General features: G+C 38.5%; 1 protein-coding gene across 1 annotated transcript; it reads right to left on the reverse strand.

The window, feature by feature from the left end:
* Positions 1-5,250: 5,250 nt before the first annotated feature.
* Positions 5,251-6,270, reverse strand: LOC138877824 (uncharacterized). The gene has a single exon (XM_070157465.1). It carries the CDS (start codon positions 6,268-6,270, stop codon positions 5,251-5,253), a length of 1,020 nt encoding a protein of 339 aa, XP_070013566.1.
* Positions 6,271-22,859: the final 16,589 nt, after the last annotated feature.

Below are 22,859 nucleotides of genomic sequence, written 5' to 3' on the forward strand. Positions count from 1 at the left end.
TCGGGATAGTCGAACCCTTGGGCTCGGATGGAGTGAGAACAAGATCTCGAACTCTAAGTGTCTTGGCCCTTAGGTTCTTTAGATCGGGCTGATATGGCCTCTAAAAGATGGCTATTATTCCCTTCTTTCAGCTTAAAATACTTAGTAAAAATTTCTTTATGTATTAGCATGTATTTTTACCCGTTGGGTTTGAGGGTTCAATGTCGATTGAAACCCCTATGCCTTTTATGCCTTAGCACGTTTGTATTAAGATAATTTGATATCTCTTAAGGTTTTTCGAGGGATGATTTTATCAAAGCCATTTTGATTATTTGTCAAGGGTAGCTTTTTTTAACTGGTTTTTCAAAGCTTTTGATGGCCTATTGTGATTACGAGATTCGGACGTCTCCAAGCCGCATGAATTTGGCCGTAGCCTTTAGGTATGCCTCTTGGGCTTATTCCCCAATAACACTTTGAACTTGTTCAAAGTGTTAATCCTCGAGAAGACGGTCTTAGACTATAGATCGAGGGGTGCCTCTTTGAGGTCTTATGGATTCGAGTTTAGATAACTCGAATATGTCGATCGTTGATGACAGTCCCTGAGTGTTCGATATATTTGCGTTTGGCCTTTGAGACAGTTCTCAAAATAATAAGTATGGAGCTCATATAGTAGAAAGTTTTCTTTGAGACACAAGATGTTTGATATAGAAAGAATGTTTCTTGCAATAATTTATACATGCGTTCATGTTTTTCCATCGGGGCTCGACTAATCAATATGGACACAGTTCATTCGACCGTTTTCCCATTACAAAGTTTTCCTACCGAGACCCTTTTTTGACATGAAGTACTTTCCTCGAAAATGTAACATCCGAGGGTGATAACCCCAAGTATTCGAGGTTGATTGTAAAGAAACCTTGGATACTGTTGAATTTTTCTTAGGGAGTACATAATTGTTGCCTCGTTAAAAACCTTGCCGGAAAAACCCATTTGGGATAAAAACCGATCTAAGGGGAAAAAAGTGCAATACATGCTTTAAAACCTAAGTTCCTCATGTTGAAGATTTTATCGACGTCTTCGATCGACACCTGCAATAAGTTAGTGTCAAATACAAATGGTAAGGGGGAAGTCATACCTTAGAAATAATATTGTTTGAGGAGTGACACATTCCAATTATTTAGCAGTTGTTCGCCCTCTATTATGCCCAGTTTGTAAGATCCCTTGCTGATGATACCGAGGACCCGATATGGTCCTTCCCAATTTGGGCCTAGTTTCCCTTCATTTGGTTCTAGGGTGACTTTCCTTAGAACTAAGTCCCCGATTCCGAAGTGACGAAGGTTGGTTCTTCTATTATAATATCTCTCGATTCTTTGCTTTTGCGCAACCATCCAAACGAGCGCAACTTCTCGTTTTTAATCCAATAGTTTGAGGCTAGTATTCATAGCCTTTTGATTTAATTCTTCCGTTTTATGTCGAAAACTGGCGCTAGGTTCCCCGACTTCAACCGGAATCAAAGCCTCAGAGCCATATACTAAGGAGAGTGAGGTTGCCCCCTACTGGACTTTGATGTTGTTCGATATGCCCAAAGGACTTCGGGTAGAAACTCTCTCCACTACCCCTTAGCATCGTTCAACCTCTTCTTTAAGTTTTGAATGATTCTCTTGTTCGTCGATTCGGCATGTTTGTTCCCATTAGGATGATATGGCATTGGTAATATCCTTTTTATTTTGTGGTCCTCAAGGAATTTCATTACCTTGCTGCCAATACATTGTTTTCCATTGTCACAAACTATTTCAGCGGGTATCCCAAATCGACATATGATGTGATCCCAGATGAAGTCTATAACCTCTTTCTCTCTTACTTTCTCGAATGCCTGTGTTTCAACCCATTTAGAGAAATAGTTAGTCATAAATAAAATGAACTTTGTTTTACCTGGGGCAGTTGGTAGAGGGTCGACGATATCCAACCCCCATTTCATGAATGGCCACGAGGATAGGACTGAATGAAGTTGTTCTCCTGGCTGATGGATCATTGGTGCAAACCTTTGACATTTATCACATTTTCGAACAAACTCCTTAGTGTCTTTTTACGTGTTATCCCAGTAGTATCCTGCTCTAATGATTTTGTGAATCAACGATTTAGCGTCGGAATGGTTCCCACAAGTGCCTTCATGGACCTCTCGTAAAACATAATCGGTGTCTCCTGGTCCTAAACATACTGCCAATGGTCCATCAAATGTCCTTCTGTATAACGTTCCATCTTCATCCAATGTGAATCAAGCAACTTTCGTTCGTAGAGCCCTCGACTCTTTAGGGTCCGATGGGAGGTTTCCGCTCTTTAAGTATTCAATATATTTATTCCTCTGATCCCAGGTCAAGCTTGTAGAGTTTATCTCGACATGACCTTTCTCGATCACAGATCTCGAGAGTTGAACGATAGTCCCCTAGAAATTTGATAGACTGCGTAATAGTGCTACCTGTGGGCAGCTTCAAAATGATGCCAAACTCGGACCCCTTCACATTCGAAGCACCGTCTGTGAAAAGGGTCCACACCCCCGATGATGTGCCTAATTTTAACAAAAGTTCTTTTTCAACTTCGTGTACGAGGGTTGGCGTGAAATCAGCCACGAAGTCCGCCAAAATTTGAGATTTGATGGTCGTTCGAGGTTGATACTCGATATCATATCCACTGAGTTCGATGACCCATTTGGCTAATCGGCCCGATAATTTGGGCTTGTGCAAAATATTACAAAGTGGATAGGTGGTTAACACGCATATGGGGTGACACTGAAAGTACGGTTTTAACTTTCTAGAGGCACTTATCAGTGCAAGTGCCAATTTCTCTAAGTGTGAATATCTAGTTTCTGCTTCTCCTAGGGTTCGACTTACATAATAAATGGGAAACTGTGTACCTTGATCGTCTCGAACTAGGACACCACTTACCACGATTTCTGGTACTGCCAAGTACAAATAAAGTTTCTCATCTAATGTTTGATAGGTATCGCTTTAATTCCTCTAATGTTTGTTGGCACTCCAGGGTCCAAGTGAAATTGTTCTTCTTTTTGAGTAGAGAGAAAAATTTGTGGCTTCGATCCGACGACCTTTAGATGAATCGGCCTAAAGCAGTTATCCGTCCAGTTAGCCTCTGCATGGCCTTTACACTGTCCACGACGGTGATTTATTCGATGGCCTTGATTTTATCTGGGTTGATCTCGATCCCTCGATTCGACACTATGAAGCCTAGGAATTTGCCCGAGCCGACCTCAAAAGCACATTTCTCGGGGTTGAGCTTCATGTTATATTTCCTCAAAATCCCGAACGTTTCCTGCAAATGGGCCAAATGGTCCTCTGCGCGTAAGGACTTAACTAGCATGTCATCAATATAGACTTCCATTGGCTTACTTATTTGTTCTTTGAACATCTTATTTACTAGGAGTTGGTAGGTAGCTCCTGTATTTTTTAGCACGAAGGGCATTACATTATAACAATATGTTCCATACTTGGTGATAAATGAAGTCTTTTCCTGGTCTTCCAGGTTCATTTGAATTTGGTTGTACCCAGAATAGGCATCGAGAAATGTAAGGATCTCGTGGCCAGCCATGGCATCGATCATGCGATCGATGTTAGGCAGTGGAAAAGAATCTTTAGGGCATGCCTTGTTTAAATCCTTATAATCTACATACATTCTAAGTATGTTCCCTTTTTAGGGACTACGACTACATTGGCTAACCATTCGGGATATTTCACCTCCCGAATGGACCCTATTTTGAAAAGTTTAGTTACCTAGTCCTTTATGAATGTGGGCTTTACCTAGAACTGGGGTTTTCTCTTTTGCTTCACCGGTTTGAACCTAGGGTCCAAGCTTAGCCGATGCATTGTTATCTCCGGTGGGATCCCTGTCATGTCTAAATGGGACCAAGCAAAATAATCCATATTATCAATAAGAAATTGAATAAGCTTTTTCTTGAGTTCGGGAGTTAATCCCGTTCCCAGGTATACCTTTTGCTCGGGCAGGTACTCGATCAATATAACCTGTTCCAGCTCTTCGACTGTTGATTTGGTGGCATCAGAATCTGTGGGAACAATAAAGGTTCGAGGGGTTATAAAATACTCCTCTTCTTCTTCTTCTATCTCTTGTTTCCCCAATTCGGTCGAGGCTGGTGGTTGTGATTGCTATTTGGATTCCTGTTTATCTTTGATGCTCGATCTTTCTGAAGTTGATAATGTAGATACCAATGTTATATCATCGATCGCAAACATTTCCTTTGCAGCATGCTGCTCCTCGTATATTGTTTTTACACCGTCCGACATCGGGAATTTCATTATTTGTGGAGAGTCTAAGGGATCGCCCTCATATTATGGATCCAAGGCCTTCCGAGTAGGGCATTGTACCTCATGTCGCACTCGATCACGTGGAACTTGGTATCTTAAATAGCTCCATCCACGTTCACCGGTAGGATAATCTCCCCTTTAGTCGTTTCACTGGCCATATTGAATTCATTCAAGACTCGGGCTGCAGGCACGATTTGATATCTAGGCCAAGCTGGTCCACGACCCTAGATCGGATGATGTTCGCCGGGCTACCTAGATCTAAAACACACTTAACTTGAACTTTATTTAATAAGATAGAAATTACCAGAGCGTCGTTTTGGGGATGAGAAATGCCTTCTACTTCTTCGTCGTTGAATGATAAGGAGCCCTTGGGCACATAATCCCGGGTCCATTTTTCCCTAGTAATTGATACCTTAGTGCATTTGAATATGGGTCCCTGTGGAATGTCGACCCCACCGACAATCATATGAATGACATGATGGGGTTCCTCCTGTTCGTTTTTCCTATTGGCGTCCCTTTCTATGAAATGATTCTTGGCTCGATTGCTGAGGAACTCTCGAAGGTAGCCCTCATTGAATAGACGGGCTACCTCCTCCTTTAATTGCCTGCAATCCTCGGTCTTGTGATCATGCGTTCCATGATACTTGCACATCAAATTTGGGTTTCTTTGGCAAGGATCGGTCTGTATGGGTCTGGGCCACCTAGTATCTTTGATCCTTCCGATTGCCGATACAATTCCCGATGAGTTGATGCTAAAGTTATATTCCGATAACCGAGGTACATATATGGGATTGGCATGCTTATCAAAACCAATTTTGCTCATAAGTCCCCGAGAATTTTATTCTCGATCACTTCTTCGATCATTCCGGGCGCAATTGCATCCTGAACCATTGTTCCTTTGATTTGTGGTATATGGTTGATATTGTTCTCTGTTCGACCTTGGCTACCTATTGATGTCCCTTGGGGTTTTAACTGCTGACCTATTTGGATGTACTGAACCAGAAGGGGCTCTTAATTGGTCGTCCTCGACCCTGATCTTCGATTGATATCGACTGTGCACATCTGCCCAAGTTACAGCTGGATACTCGACCAAATTTTGTTTCACCTGTAGTGATGCTATTGAACTACACTCGTTCAACCCTTGGGTGAAATCTTGAATGGCCCAATCATATGTGACCGGTGGCAACTTCATGCGTTCTATTTGAAATTGTGATACGAACTTCCTCAGCATTTCGTTATCCCTTTGTCTTATCTTGAAAACGTCTGATTTTCTTGTTGCGAACTTTATGTCCCCAGCGTGTGCCTTCACGAAAGAATCTGCTAACATGGCAAATGAGTCGATTGAATTTGGTGGCAGGTTGTGATACCAAATCATTGCTCCCTTTGATAAAGTTTTCCCAAATTCTTTCAACAAAATGGACTCGATATCATCATCTTCTAAGTCATTTTTCTTTATTCCGCACATGTACGAAGTGATGTGTTTATTAGGATCGGTGGTCACGTTGTATTTAGGTATATCTGGCATATGTAACTTCTTAGGAATGGGCTTCGGAGCCGCACTCTGAGGAAAAGGCCTCTGCACGAACTTTTTTGAATCTAAACCCTTTAGGATCGGGAGTTCCCCCAGTATCTGATCAACTCGGGAGTCGAATTTTTTCACTTTTTTGTCATTATCTTCAATTTTCTTCTCTCCCGACTCATTTCTTTTGGTGAGCACCTCAAGCATTTTCATTATTGCAGGATTAGTTCTTGATTGATTACCATTCGACCTTTCTGGAACTGGCTCGGTACGACGAGTGATTTCCGGCTCGGCCCCACTTGGAGTCCTATGTTGATTTTGCAATTGAGCGATAGTGGCCTGCCGAGCCTGTAGCATCTCGAATATCACTTGGAGACTGACTCCTCCATCTCCTCTGCCCTGTGTACCTTGACCATCAAATCGGCCTTCCCTGCGTACTCCCATCGGGATCCACGCCTAGATTCGCATTTAGAGCAACGTGTGAACTGATATCGACTGGATCAGCAACCGGTGCTCCCTCGAGATTAGCCGGTGGCACCCAGTCTCCTAGAGCAATTACATTTTCATTTTCCCCGTGAAATCCGAGACCATCATCACCATGTACGAGTGCGTTTTGTGAGTTTGACATGTTTAACCTGAGAGCAAAAATACTGGACAAGAACAAGTGAAATAACATGTGTTATCAGAATCAGCACTGAAACAATCACTATTATCCTTAGGCCCACAGTGGGCGCCAAACTGTTTACCCTAAACTCCGAGTAACAATTAAACTTATATTGTGGTTTTAAGGATATGTAATTTAATCCAATACCAATTGATAAACAAGGAATTAAATAGATAAATTAGAGAATAAAATAAATCAAACCAGTATGCAAGCCAAATCTCGACCTCGACCTTTGATAGTCTCGATGTGTGATAATAGGAATAGCGAATTATAAAATAACTTTAATGAACAGTAAGAAAAATAGCAAGAAAGTAATGAGCGTATATTTTCTTATCAGTGAACAATAATCCTTACAAATGAATGTGATCTCATTTATATAATAGAGGAATCCTAAATAAGGTATAGTTCTCATTATAGCAGGAAATCATATTAACATCTAATTAACCGCTATAGATTGATGCATTCCGAGATTCACACTACGATCCTCGACTAATCACGAATATCTTGCCTTTTCCGTTATCAGGCTATGCCGATGCCACTTGAGGTCTGCCTCTTTCTGATTGCAATCTATGTCTACCTCGATCCAGACTCGCCATTCCAGCTCTTCGACCCGATGTTACTACCCCGACCAAAGAGTGAAATTGTCTACCGTAGACACAATTCCTAAAACTTGATGATTCATATTATTATACTTGCAGTTGTTGTTTGCCCTGTAATTATAAGTTTTAACAAATACTCCATGATTTCTTCATCATAAATCAGGAGTGTTCTTCATTAAAGTTCCTCTTCAGAATCAAACTATTTTTGGACTATAGGTCATGGCTATATGGATGCACTACTATTTTTCAGCATGGCTAATCATAAACTCATTTGACTTTCATTATCATGCCCAACTTGTCCATTTAAGCTGGACTACCAAATTTTAACGGATCAAGCTAAATCCTAAATTCAAGATACTACAAGACAACTCTTAAAATTCTAGGAGTCTATTAGGGTTGCTTGGAGGCTACTCTACGGAAACACTATCTTGGTGGCTACTCTACCCTAACTCTAAGTCACTCATACAAAAAGAGTTACACATTCCCTTGACAAGGGCATCTCAATAATAGAGATCATCTCGAAAATTCCATAAACTCACTGGATATTCACAAAAAGATCTAGAAGTGGCTGGATAATTCTTGATAAACAAATACTTCAAGAAGATCCACAACATACTTCATGGATATCAAATAAATCCATGAAAGCCCGCATCATCCTACATTCGAGAAATACAATGCCCTCGAATCACAGAGATAATCAGGAGAGAAGAATTAAGGGAACAAACAGAATTGTACCTGCATCATTTCATCAATAAAATTACGCTTCTTCATATTTATATTATGGTTGCAATTTATTTTTGTATCACAAATAATTTGTTGAAAACAAATTCTGGCATGACCGGTAAAACGGATTAAGGCAGTAAAGTTGTCCTCAAATCCACTTGCAGGGTTTGTGGCGCAAAATTGTTTGCAGAATGTGACACTCCCTACAAAGTGAACAGATGAAGGTTTTGATCCTAACGCGTACAGACTATTTGCGAAAGCTGGATACAATCCTAATGAGCCGTCAAAGTTAGGGAAGCTACCTTCAGAAGCTGCAACGAGACAACCACATGAAGGTTTGGGATACAAGCAACAGTCACCAGTGCGCATCTCTATAAGAAGGGCGAGCAACAATTATATCACTGTAGAAGATGAATCAGCCGCTTCTAACAAGCCTTTTATCTTTGATCGACTTGGAAAATCACCTATGAGGACCTCCGTGTTTGAAAGATTGGGTCCATTAAAGAAGGGGAACAAGTTCCAGAGAAATTTTCAAAGCATAAGAACACCCGCTTTGCCCAAAATCCAGAAGATCTCTAAGGATTTCCAAAGTTTGGTTCCTTCTAGAATGAGGTGACAAACAAAACTTGTGGTTTCATGTAAAGTAGTACTGCAGGTAAATCCATATACTGTGGTCTACACTAATGAACGTGATGAAGATGAAGAAAGTGTGGGTTCTTCGTATCATGTTACTGTACAAGGCGAGAATGGTGTTCCATCTTCAACGGAGGATAATGCAGAATTGGAGGATGTTTCACCGTGTTATCACATATCCTTCAATGATGGGGACCCTCAAGAAGAAGATGCGAAAGATGCTCCACATGAACTTGAAAAAGGAGTGAAGACGACAGTTGATGCCTTAAAAGAAGTTAACATTGGCACCGATGAAGAACCAAGACCCACCTACCTAAGTGCTTTACTAGAAGTTGATGAAGAGAGCACTTATATTGAGTTACTCAAAGAGTTCAGGGATGTCATTGCTTGGAGTTACAAAGAGATGCCTAGCTTGGACCCGAAAGTAGCAGTCTATCACATTGCAGTCAAAAATGGCGCTCACCCTATTAAACAAGCTCAAAGGCGCTTTAGGCCGGACTTGGTTCCCTTGATTGAAACTGAAGTTAACAAAATCATCGAAGCTGGCTTTATTCGTGAAGTTAAATACCCAACATGGGTTTCAAGTATTGTCCCTGTAAGGAAAAAAAATGGCCAGAGTCGAGTGTGCATTGACTTTAGGGATCTTAACAATGTGTGTCCAAAAGATGAGTTCTCGCTTTCCATTCCAGAACTGATGATCGATGCTACTACTGGGTACGAGGCAATGTCATTTATGGACGGTTCATCAGGCTATAACCAAATTCGCATGGCTCCTAAAGATGAAGAGCTTACTATATTCCGTACCCCCAAAGGTATTTATTGCTACAAGGTAATGCCTTATGGCTTGAAGAACGCTGGTGCTACTTACCAAAGAGCTATACAGAATATCTTTGATGACCTTCTCCATAAGAATGTCGAATGCTATGTTGATGACTTGGTGGTAAAATCAAGAAAGAAAAGTGACCACTTAAAAGACTTGAGAATGGTGTTCATTTTTGGCAGATAGTAACTTGCACTTGATTAGGCAGGGTTAACGACGAAGTTAAGGTAGCTAAAGCATCAGCCTTCTTATTTTCTTTCCCTGTCACATGCTAAATAGTCACATCACCAAGCCACCCCGTTAGTTTTTAGCGTAATCATGATATGGGCGTAGTTCAGGCTTCTTGACCTTGTAACTACCTAAAAGCTGATTGACCACTAACTGAGAGTCACCAAAGTCTTGCAATTGCAACCGCTTCATTTAGACAGCCATTTCGAGCCCAAGTATTAGTGCTTGATACTCAACAATGTTTTTAGAGCAGAGTTGAATCAACATAAAAGAGTAGGGCAAAACTTCACCTTGAGAAGTGACAAATACTACACCAGCACCAGCCCATCGGGATGTGCAGCACCATCGAAGTACATCTTCCATAGAGGCTGAACTTCAATGACTATGGCGTCCACATCAGATAGTTCGTCAGTTAGATCCCAATAATCAGGTATAGGGTGATCTGCCAAGAAGTCCGCTAACGCTTGTCCTTTTATAGCCTTTTGTAGGATGTACACGATTTCAAATTGTTGAAACTGGAAGTACCACCTTGCTAGTCGATAACTAAGGACAGGTTTTGACATCACGAACTTGATGGGATTCGCTCTAGAAACCAAATGAATGACATGAGCTTGAAAGTAGTGCTTCAACTTTTAGATTGAGAAGACTAGAGACAAACATAACTTTTCAATTGGAATTTGGTGTCATCATCCTGATCAAGTAGTAAAAGGAGTTTTCTTTCCCTTCACTATTTTCTTGGGCCAACAGTGCTCCAACAGACCTTTCTTGTGCTGAAATGTATAGTATCAACAGCTTTCCAAGTATAGAGGCTGCCAAAACCGGAGGCTTCATCAAGTATGATTTAATGCTCTCAAAGGCATTGCTACATGCTTGGTCCCATTTGAAAGGGACTCCTTTCTTCATAAGGTGACTGAATGGTTGGCACCTCCCAGCTAGGTTTGAGATGAATCTCCTAAGGTATGCTAGCTTTCCTTGCAGATTTTTCAATTCATGAATATTGCGCGGTTCAGGCATTTTCAAGATTGTATCTACTTTGGCTTGATCTATTTCAATCATTCGATGTCGGATAATGAAACCCAGGAACTTTCCGGAGGTAAATCCAAAGGCACATTTTAATGGATTCATCCTAAGTTGTTATCTCCGAACCACCGCCAAATGAGGCTAAAGGTGAAGAAAATGAACTCAAACATCTTGTCGTGGTTTCTGAAGTTGAGAAAGAAGAATGGCGACACCCATTATCAACTACTTATGCTATGGGATACTTCCAAAAATCCAAGGAGTAGGACGGAAATCCGCCATCGTGCACCTCGCTTCCTTTACTACAAAGATACCCTATATAGAAGATCATTTGAGGGAGTACTCCTGTGATGCTTAGGGGAAGATGAAGCACTCTAAGCTTTGAAAGAAGCGCATTCTGGGGTATGTGAGTCATATCAGTATAAACCAAAGCTCCATTTCCATATAAAAAGGATGTGATATTATTGGCCAACGTTGGTAAAAGATTACTTGGACTACGCTCGAAGATGCAAGGCTTGTCAATTCCATACGAACTTTATTCATCAACCTTCTGAAGGGTTGCACCCGATTATTGCATCCCGGCTATTTGTCGCTTGGGGATTGGATGTTGTTGGACCACTGCCAAAGTCCTCTGGTGGGCACCTATACATCTTGGCTACAACTGACAACTTCTCACAATGGGCTGAAGTTGTTGCTCTTAAGGAAGTAAAGAAGGAAAATGTTGCAAGTTTAATTCGAGTAAACATTATTTATCACTTTTGTATTCCTCGTTACATAATAACGGATAATGGAAAGCCATTCGATAATTGGTTGATGAACAAGATTTGTGATCTCTTTGGCTTCAAGCAACGTAACTCTTCGATGTACAATGTTGCCGCAAATGGTCTAGCTGAGGCATTCAACAAAACTCTATGCAACTTATTAAAGAAAGTTATCTCCAAATCCAAACGAGATTGGAACGACCGTATGGAAGAAGCTCTTTGGGCATATAGGACAACACACTGCACGCCAACACAAGCGATCCCTTATGTACTCATTTATGGAGTTGAAGCCGTCTTTCCACACAAGCGTCAAATACCTTCATTACGATTAGCTATTCAAGAAGGCATCACTGATAAAGAAAATGCTCAACTTCGATTAGTAGAGTTGGAGGCTCTTGATGAGAAAAGGTTGGAAGCTCAATAGAGTCTTGAATGTTATCAGGCTCGATTGTCTCGCACCTTCAATAAAAGAGTTCGCTTAAGATTCTTTCAAGTAGGAGATCAAGTCCTTGCCGTACGAAGACCCATAATTACATCCCATAAACCTGTAGGGAAGTTCACTTCAAAATAGGATGGGCCATATGCCGTACAAGAAGCTTACTCAAGTGTGGCTTACAAGTTGGTTGATGTAGATGGCATGAGAATCGGCCCTATCAATGGCAAGTTTTTGAAGAAGTGTTATCCTTGAAGTTCTTATGCTCTTCAACGTACGAGCCTAAGCTACATCATGATGCTCCTCGATGTACGAGCCTAAACTACAAGTCATGATGCTCCTTGACATACGAGCCTAAACTACATGTTCCTACACTCCTGGCCCACAAGAGTATAAACTGTGTACGGCCCACAAAAAAAGAGTCTGCTGGGGTGAAAACCTCGAAAGAGGCGGCTTAGGCAAAAGTTAGAACATAAAATAACAAATAAAAAAATTCTACCCATTTTGAACTACGGTATGACGTGATCCTCTTCACTGAGGTACGTAGGCAGCTTAGAGTTCCATTCTGAGTTCAGTCGCATAAGTTCAAAAGATATATAATCCCCCAATCATTGTCCGAGTGAAGTACAATGGAATGTAATCCATTCAATCAACATTTGAAAATCAAGCTGAGATACCATTCTTCTGTTAAACTTTGGATCCCATTTGATTTAAAGGGGGCAAGCCGCTATGGTAAATTGGTGTCTTCAATGAAATGATTAATATCTTTTAGGAGGTTGCCAAGCATTTGCATTGAAGTCCAGGGGATTCGCTATAGCTTCATGTTCGCCAAACCTACAAGTTTTTTTTGGTGTGCCTTTACAACATTTCAAATTCAGTGAAACTTGAACCCAAGATGTTTGGTGAGAATGAAGTTCTTGAATTTCAATTTCTGACAATTACAAAAAAGTCTTACAATCTCAAGGCTTCCACACCAAGATACAAAAATTTTGGTGAAGTCGCGCTAACTTAGAACTGTCGGCATATTAGAAACCCAAGTCGACTTGGAAATATTATCTGAAACTATCCTTAAGGCATTAAATTATCATTTTGCATATGTTTAATATTTCGAAGTTTAGTTTTCAAGAAATTGATTGGTTCATGATTTCGACATTCCTACATCAAGATACAAAAGTTTTAGTGAAGTTGTGCAAATCTGAAATCGTCACAGTGTCAGATTTCGAACTATTATCTGATTCTATCCTTAAGGAATTAGATCTTGCATTTTGGATAGTCACATATTTGCAAGTTAAGCTTTCAAAAAATCAAACGGTTTGTGATTCTAACTTTCCTACACCAAGATATGATTTTTTTGGTGAGACTGCACAAATCTGAAATTTTCAATGCGGTGAGATCTAAAGTTGGTTTCAAAATTTTATCTGGGTCGATTCTGAAGGTGTTTGATTCTAAGTTTTGGATATTTTTTATATATTAAAGTCTAATTTTCAAGAAATCAAACAGTTCGTTATTTGATCTCTCTGACGACAAGATAATGAATCTTTCCTTACGAGTGCGTAAAGCTGAAAATTATGCGACCAAGATAAATGTCGAAGAGAAGCAATCTTATTCAAGATAAAATAAATATCCACTAGGTCAATCTAATATAAAGATAAAATGGGATATAATGCTATTGACCTAATCTAAACAAAACTTGTAGTTGATTAATTCTTGACAGCTAGTCTCCAGATTCTTCTTCTTCGCCTCCAAATTAGCCGAATCATCAACAGTCAGCAAATTTACGTTGTCATATGAAGAGAACTCAGTCTCGGCAGCTGAAATTTTTGCCTGAATCTCTTCAACCTCCTTTTGAGTTGCTTCTATAACACCTTCGAGGTTCTCTCTCTCGAAGGAAACTTTCTTGAATTTCTCACTTGCTTCAAGTTTGAACAACTCAAGTCGCTCTTTAGCTTAAGAAATTAGCTCTAGCTTCTCATATTCATTCGTCTTATAAGCCATATTGGATCACTCTTGGTCATATGACGCGGCAAGCTCAAAAAGAGAATCCAGTAAACTCTCTAGTGGAGAAAGATCCAAAATATTCTTCTTCTTCATATCCTCAAAAATCTCAATAATTTGCTCCCTATAAGATGAGAGCAATTCTGCACGAGTTTTGGAGAGTCTATTGCAAATGCCCCCTAGCACTGGGCGTGCCAGAATTTGTTTGCAACAAATTATTTGTGATACAAACATAAATTGCAACCACAATATAAATATGAAGAAGCATAATTTCATTGATGAAATGATGTAAGTACAATTCTGTTTGTTCCCTTGATTCTTCTCTCTTGATTATTTGAGGGTTAAAGTAATTTATTTCTCGAACGTAGTATAATGCGGGCTTTTATGGATTTATTTGATATCCATGAAGTATGTTGTGGATCTTCTTGAAGTATTTGTTTATCAAGAATTATCTGGCCACTTCTTGATCTTTTTGTGAATATCCCGTGAGTTTATGGGATTTTTGAGATGCCCTTGTTAAGGGAATGCGTAATTATTTATATATGAATGACTTAGGGTTAGGGTAGAGTAGCCACCAAGATAGTGTTTCCGTAGAGTAGCCTCCAAGCAACCCTAATAAACTCCTAGAATTTTAAGAGTCGTCTTGTAGTATCTTCAATTTAGGATTTAGCTTGATCTGTTAAAAGTTTTCGATGTCTACACCATTTATTTCCAATTGGCTTCTTACCACGGGAAAGGGGTACAATGTCCCAAGTTGCATTAGCCTCAAAGGCCTCAAATTCTTTCAACATTGCTTCCTGCCAGGCAGGGTGCATTGATGCTTGCTGATAAGTTTTTGGTTCATGAACATTATCTAAAGCCTTTAGGAAACCCTGATTAGATGAACTTAGACTACTGAAACAAACAGACTTTGGAAAAATAGGAATAGAAGTCAAAGTGATAGGCAAAGAAGAAGAAGCATAACTACATACATAATCCTTTAAGTAAGAGGGTTGGTGATGCTGCCTAAAAGGATATTTGGGAGGAATGCCATGTACATGAATGGAAGGAGAAGTAGGAAAGTCAGGTGCAGGACTTGGAGAAGAAAAAAGTATAGGGGAGAGATCAGGTGTACAGGAAGAGAAGGACTGTGAAGAAGGAGATGGTGCAGAAACAGTCTGGTAAGAGGAAGAAGTGTTTTGGTGGAAAAGAGTATTAGGTGTGAGATTAGTAAAAACAGGAAGGTCAAAGACAAAAGAATTAGGAAGATTAGGGATCAGGGTCTTAGGATAAGAGGACTTAGAATAAGGAAAGATATTTTCATGGAAAACAACATCTCTAGAACTGAAGATCTTCTTGTCAGAAAGTTGCATCAGCTTGTATGCCTTTTTGCCAGGAGGATAACCAAGAAAAATACAAGGTGTAGATTTAGGAGAAAATTTGTCTCTTAGAGGTTTAGGCACCACGACATAACATAAGCAACCAAAACACTTCAAATGACTATATGAAGGTTGGACTCGATGCAAAAATTCAAATGGGGTTTTCCAAGATAATATAAAACTAGGAAATCTGTTTATTAAGTAGGTAGCTGTGAGTATGCAATTTCCCCAAAAATAAAGTGGTAGTTTGGATTGGTATAAGAGTGGCCTAGTAGTCTCTAGGAGGTATTTGTGTTTTCTCTAGACTACACCATTTTGTTGAGGTGTATATGGACAAGAGGTCTGGTGTAAAACTCTTTTGGATTGAAAATATTGGGTGGCTTCAAGGCTGGCACCAAGTTCTAGCATTATCTGTTATAATGGTTTTAATTTTGAGGTTGAATTGAGTCTCAACCATTGAAAAGAATGCTTTTAAAATAGAAAGTGCATTTTCTTTATTGTTTAGAAGATGGGTCCAGGTACCTTTACTATAATCATCAACTAGGGTTAAATAATATTTGTAGTTTCTATAGGTAGGGGAGTTATAAGGACCCCATATATCCATATGAACAAGATCAAAAATATGTGAAGCATGTGAATGACTATTTGGAAAAAGGGATCTTTGTTGTCTAGCAAGTGGGCATACATCATAAATGAAAGGTTGTCTATCACAAAGATGGAACATTGATAAAAGTGATTTTCTGTAATTTTGAAAAAGGAAGGTGTTCTAGTCTATTGTACCACAAAATGTGAGACTTATTCACAATGACATTATTTAAATGAACTGAGAGTGGAAAGAAAACAGTAGAACAAACAGACTATGAATCTGTGGAACTGAGAGTGTTGGAGTTGAGCAAGTAGAGCCCTTTAGCCATTTTACCAAGTCTCAATAGTTATTCAGAGAAGGGCCCTGTAGGAAACATGTATTTGAAGAGAAAGTTAAGAGCAAAGATGTGTCAAAAGTAAGTTTGCATACAGAAATGAGATTATACTTAAATGTTGGTAAGTGTAGTACTTTGGATAGGGTGACAAATGAATTAATCTGAACTGTATCAGTAGAAGTAACTTTAACTTTGTATCCATTAGGCAAGTGACAAGAATAGGAATTGGTAAGTCAACGACATTAGTAAGCAAAGTTTTATTATAGGTAATATGGTCTGTTGCTCCAGAGTCTATAATCCAAGAATCTGAATTCAAATGAGACTTAGAACATGAACAAGAACCACAACTCATATGATGAAAACAAACAAGTATACCTGCGAAATTTGCGGAGGCAGTAGGGAACTGAGTCTGGCCTTCATCAACAACTTGCACATTTTGAAGGATGTTCATCAACTGCTTGTACTAATCTGTAGTTACGGTGGTGGATGTACTGGAACTCTTAGAGGCATTGTCAGCTTTAGTCTCATGATTCGAGTATGAAGTGGCAACAACTCTGATATTTTTATTGCCAAACTTGAAGTTTTGGGGATAACCATGTAGTTTGTAGCACTGTTCTATCACATGTCCATTCAATTTGTAATACCTACAGAATAACTTCCTAGGATCTGGAACCCCTTTATATCATAACTCACCTTTGATTTTGATTCTGGCCGGTGAAATTGTATCTTTAGGACTGAGGATTGTAAGTGGTTTCTGAATTGGTGAAAGAGCGATTAGAGTTGTTTAAAGAGGGTTTAGGATTGTAATTAGATCCAACAGAGAAAGAGGTTGAGTTAGATTGAAACACACTCAAATTCTGAATACCTCTTTGTTTTTCATCTTGGATAACCAAAGAATAACTTTGCTCACATCAGGCAGTGGCTTCATCATTAAGATGTTTCCTCTAGCATTATTGAAGAGTTAATTTAAGCCCATTAAAATTGCATTAACTTCAAGTTCTGGTCCATCTTTATCATCTTATGCTTACCCCTGTAATTGCATTCACACACAGTAAGATTCAGTGTTTAAAGACTCCATCTCATCCCAAAGTCTCTTAACTTTGTTGAAATAGCCACTCACATCAGAAGAACCCTAGGAAACTGAACTCATATCCTTCTGAACTTCATACAAACGAGCACCATTGGATTGGCCATAACGTTGGTTAAAATCATCCCAAAGTCCTTTGGCAGTTTTGGAATATATGATACTTTGAGAATTGTCTGGATCTAAGTAATTGAGAATCCAACTAATCGCAATATGATTACACTGTTCCCATTGGTAGAAGAGTGGAAAGTCAGTAGGAGGTCGAGTATAACTACCATTGATAAAACCTATTTTCTTCTTCGCAAAAAGTGCGATAATAATTCCCCTCCTCCAAGCACCAAAACATGTCCTATTAAACTATTTAGCAACTAACATAACCCCGGGATTATTAGAGAGATGCAAATAGAAAGGATGAGAAGGGGGAAAACAGGTTCATCTTCAAATAGCAGAGATTGATTATGGTTAGGCTGTTCATCGTGGTCACTTACATCACCCATTGTAAATCAACAATATGAGACACAACTAATTGAAGAAATCAAACAACTATACTGCTCAACCAAAAGGATTTCTGGAAAAAATATTACCAATTCACAAGGAAGATTCAATAAAAAGTGAAGTGTTGATCGGAATTTGCCATGAAATGTCTTCGTTAAAGTTTCAGAAACACCAAAAATTCTTTAATTCAGCCTTCGATATGCTCGTACAGGAAGCGGAGAAGGGTAATTCAATCGACTCTCCAACTATAACCAGATTATGAGCTGAAATTGATAGAAACCGAAACTAGAACAGAATGAAGATGAGCTTAGGGTTTCGTCCAACCGCAAACAACACATAATGAGTAGAAATAACCATGAAACTCAAACGCACAGACGGAAACTAGGTGATTTTCATTTGCTATGATATCATGTTAGAATATAAAGGATTCGAAAATCAACACAGGAGAAAATTCTGAGAAGAATTGTCTCACACAAAGAGAGAGAATTGATTTCAGCAAAATGATCGTAGTGCTTCCTCTGGAAGCTTCTATTACTTATATAAGGTCCAAAATGTTTGACCGACCCAGAACCCACTATAAATGAAAAGAACTGGTATAAAAATAATACAGACCTAGCTACAGCCCGATACAAATAATTAAGTCCAAATCAATCAAAGCCCAAATACAAGTAAAACTGGTAAAAATAGTACGGAGCTAGCCAGTTTTTGGACTGGTCATTCAAAAATAGCTAGCGTTTGCAAAGTCATTAAAAAATAGCCATTATTTACTGTAATAGGGACTGGTCCAGCATAATATACTGGAGGTCGGTGCACCTGTATGTGAATTTCCAGCATATTATGCTGAAACTCCAACACGCGGAAAGTTCCAGCATAATATACTGGAGATTGGGACACATGTGTATGAACTTCCAGTATATTATGCTGGACCGGTATATTATACTAGAACTCCAGTATATTATACTAGAACTCCAGTATATTATACTAGAACTCCAGTATATTATACTAGAACTCCAGTATACTTATGCTAGAACTCCAGTATAATATACTGGAGTATTTTGCGGAGTGTTTTCGTTCAGATTTATCTTTACATGAAAAGTGGCTAAATTTCAATTACTTTTGAAATTGTGACTATTTTTGAATGATCACTTGTAAATTTGGCTATTTTTGAATTTCTCCCAAAATATAGCTGACTAATTCTAACACCTCTACTGACTCATCTTATGTTAGTCGTCTTCCCAGCTCAGTAATTGCAACCTTCAGTATGCGAGAAACTAGTGACCCTTCAATTTGCCCCTAAGATAGCAAACAAAAAAAATGAAGGTAATATAAGAAAAAAGTAGAAAAATGAAAATGATAACTTCAAAGAAAAACTAAAGATGCAAATGTTGTGTGTTGTTTAATAATAAGACATGGAACAGTTTGCTTGTTAGATACTTTTAAGATAGACTTAACTTGAGCACGTTATATAAAATGAAAAATACGTGCGCGTGTGATGCATCAAAATTAGAATCAGTTGTAAGTGGTAAAGATCTGTGGCAGCAGTGTAAACTGATGTACCTTAACTAACAAAACGATGGTAAAGAAGCTTCCCTTGGGCTTTCCTGCTAATGTGGGCCTCAGAACCAAGATTCAAGCAGCGCATTTGCTGCCATTTTAAACAACTGCTCATCGGATAAGATTTCAGTAAGCTAGGAATAGCCTCTGTTTTTTCTCTCAACCCCTGTTACATTAGTTTGAATAAGAATTTTTCTTTGATTTGATCATTGATTGATAACAAATTGATCCATTAAACCAACGTGTATGCATGTGTGTACACATACATAAACACAGCCTTTCTATTAAATATGTATTTCAACCACGATATTATCTCCTTAAAATTTTCGATAAAGCTGCCTCCGGAGTTAGAGGTGAATCCAAAATTTGAGGTTTATGAGTTTCTGTAACTACATTAAATTAATATGTAATAATTAGATTTACGCTAAAATATTTATTGGATATTTAGTAAATTTCTTTAATATTTACATAATAGAGTTTAGACAAATTATTGAGATTCATAGGTTACAATTTGAATGCGCCACTGCCTCTGATTCTGAGGCATAGGTTGGATATAGGATACGTTTAAGTTTAAGTTTCAATGATGACAATATTATCTTATGTTATATTTTCAGGATAAATAAAAAGGAAAGAATGAAGTTGCTTAGCAAGATTGCTACTGAATTCAAAATAAGGGAAGAATGAGGAATCAGTTACTGCATTAATGATCAATCAAGAAGCAGATTGACTCGTCCTCAATCAAGGAAAGAATGAAGATTCAGATACATCATTAATAATTAATCAAGAAGCAGATTGACTCAATCAAGGGAACTCAGATTACCAATCATGGTCACTCCAGTTTCGAAGACCATGCTTACAAATTAATCTCTCCTTGAATTCGGCTGTGACAAGGAAGGTCACATTCGAATTTGGGCCAGTCAAAGAGCAAGATTCAAAGAGGCACCTCTTGGTTAAATCCTTTAATTAAAGATCTTGTGCCTCCAATTTCAAAAAGGACTCAACAGCTCTTTTCTCTTGTATAAGAAGGTTGCTCTCTCAAAAAGAAGATCACGCAATTACAAAAAGTATATTCCAAATCTGTCTACTTCTAGTTCAAACACTGTAATTCTGAGTTATCAGTATCTCAAAAGATAGAGAGATCTAGAGTACAAAAGAAAGTTGTGTCAACTGATTAGAACTCAAGTGTTGATTCTGTATGTTGGTGGTAAGCACAAAAATCATCAATTTTGTAACTTTATTCAAAGATCTTAAGGGAACCCTTGTGACCCAAGGGAAACTGGATGTAAGTACCACAACGGTATTGAACCAGTATAAATTGTGTGTGTCTTACTATTGCTCTTTACTGCTTTTACTCTTTCTGTCTTGTGGTTAGTCAACTAATACTTATATTAATCGACCAAATTTTAACTAGGCAACAATTCAACCTCTCCCCCTCTTGTACTTTCAATTGGTATCAGAGCAAGACTCACAATATGTGCTTTACCGCTAGTGAGAAAAAGATCAATGGGATCCAACATTGTTATCGGTGCTCTCTTTCAAGAAGGAACCTCTCAGGTTCGACCTCCTTACTTCAATGGTCAGCATTTTTCTCATTAGAAAGTTTGCATGGAAACATATACCATGTCATATGATATCAAAGTATGGCCTGTGATAAAAAGGGAAATCTTCCAATTCCTCCCATGAAGGATGCAAATGGTGAAGTCATCACATCAACTGATCCTCTGGATTTGGACGATTACACTGATGAACAAGCTGCAGTTATCACTGTAAATGCAAAATCAAAATATCTATTGTTCAACGCTATCAATGGAGAAGAATATGAAAAAATATCAAGTTATGAGACTGCAAAAAAAGTGAGATAAACTGGAAGTCACTTATGAAGGAACCAACAAAGTGAAAGAGACTAGAATAAATCTCCTGGTTAGGGAATATGAATTATTTCAAATGTAGGATGGAGAATGTGTTGAAGAAATATTTTTCAGATTCAGCAAAATCCTTGGAGACCTCAAATCATTTGGAAGACCTATTAAAAGTGGCGAATATGTTAGAAAGATCCTCAGAAGTCTACCTACAATCTGGCAACCAAAAGTTATCGCTTTAGAATGTCAAGATCTGGACAAAATCTCCTATGATAAACTCAGAGGTGACTTAATTGCTTTTGAGAAAACTCATCTTGACAGACAAATTCAAGATAAAAAGAAAATTGTTGCTTTCAAGGCAAATATGGCTGAACCTGAAAATGAAGATAAAGTAGAAGGGGGAGAACAAGATAAACACATTGCAATGCTCTCACAAGTTGTGACCAACATGATGAGAAGAAACAAAAACTATATAAAAGGTAAGTTTAATTTCAGAAAAAGGAAGGGCGAGCAATGAAACGGATAAAAATGATGGAAAATGTTACGAATGTAGAAAGCTTGGACACGTTCAGGCTGAATGTCCTGAATTAAAAAGGAAGCTTAGCTGAAACGTGCAAAAGAAGAAAGTTTTTGGAGCATAGAGTGATGAGAAGGAATCTGATCATGAGGAAATTGCCAACATGTGCTTTATGGCTCTTAGCGACAATGAAGAATCAGATAAACTTGGACTAATGGCAGACAACAACGATGAAGAAGATGATTCAAGAAGACCTTGTTCACCGTTGGATGAAGGGACTAGTGAGGTACGTACTCCTTTATGTCCAAATTATTATGAACTTCAAGAATTTGTTGATATTGCTCTTGCAGACATAGAAAGAGTAGTTAATGAACTCATAAAAATCAAGAGAAAAAGAGAAAGAGAAAAAAGTATTGGGCCCTGAAACTAGAAGAATGCGAAATTAAACATGATATACTTCAAGAAGAAGTAAACGAACTCAGGCTTCAATTGAATGGTCTACAAAAAACCTCAAGTTCTAGTTCAGTCAAAACTGATCAGAACGTCCCTGTTAGAAATAAAGTAGCTTGTTCCTTTTATGGTAAAAATGGTCATAGCACTAACAATTGCAGGAATAGAATTAGAGCTGAGAATAATTCTAGAAACTTCAACAGCTCATCTTGCACCTACTGTGGTAAAAGAGGTCATGCCTCAAATTATTGCAGGTTCAAAAACAACAGGAGGTGGATTTGGAGACCAAAATCTTCAAATCAAACTAACTCTCAAAAATCTAACCAGTAAGGACCCAAAGCAGGCTTCGGTACCTAAAAATAAGTAATCTTGTTTTGCAGGAACATCGCAAGAAATCGAAAAGGAAAATGGTATCTCGACAGCGCGTGTTCTAGACATATGACGGGTGACAAACAATTGTTCAAATCAGTCACCAAGCTAGATGGAGGAACAGTTACTTTTGGTGACAAATTCAAAGGAAATGTTATTGGTGATAGAAAGGTTCCTTTAAGCTCTACATGTGATGTGGATGAAGTTTACTTAGTAGATGAACTCGGGTACAATCTTCTCAGCATCAGTCAACTATGTGCCAATGATTATGAGGTCGTTTTAAGAAACATGGTTGGTTCATAGAAGACGAATCAGGTAACATCATTTTCTCTGATAATAGGGGCAGAATGTCTATTCTATCAAAAACTTAGAAAATATTGGGGATCAAATTTGTCTTTATTCTATAGTTAAAGATCCTGGATTTGGCATAGGAAACTTGGGCATGCAAGCATGCACACCATTCAAAAACTTTCAAAACATGACCTTGTCGTTGGTCTTCCAAAACTGGATTTTTCAAAAGATCATATCTGTAATGCATGTCAATTAGGAAAACA

The sequence above is a fragment of the Nicotiana sylvestris genome, chromosome 9, assembly GCF_000393655.2.
Source record: "Nicotiana sylvestris chromosome 9, ASM39365v2, whole genome shotgun sequence".
Taxonomy (NCBI): Eukaryota; Viridiplantae; Streptophyta; class Magnoliopsida; order Solanales; family Solanaceae; genus Nicotiana; species Nicotiana sylvestris.

What these genes read in the sequence shown, in the direction of transcription:
- LOC138877824 (XM_070157465.1), bottom strand. Translation starts at nt 6,270, where the DNA reads ATGGGAGTACGCAGGGAAGGCCGATTTGATGGTCAAGGTACACAGGGC.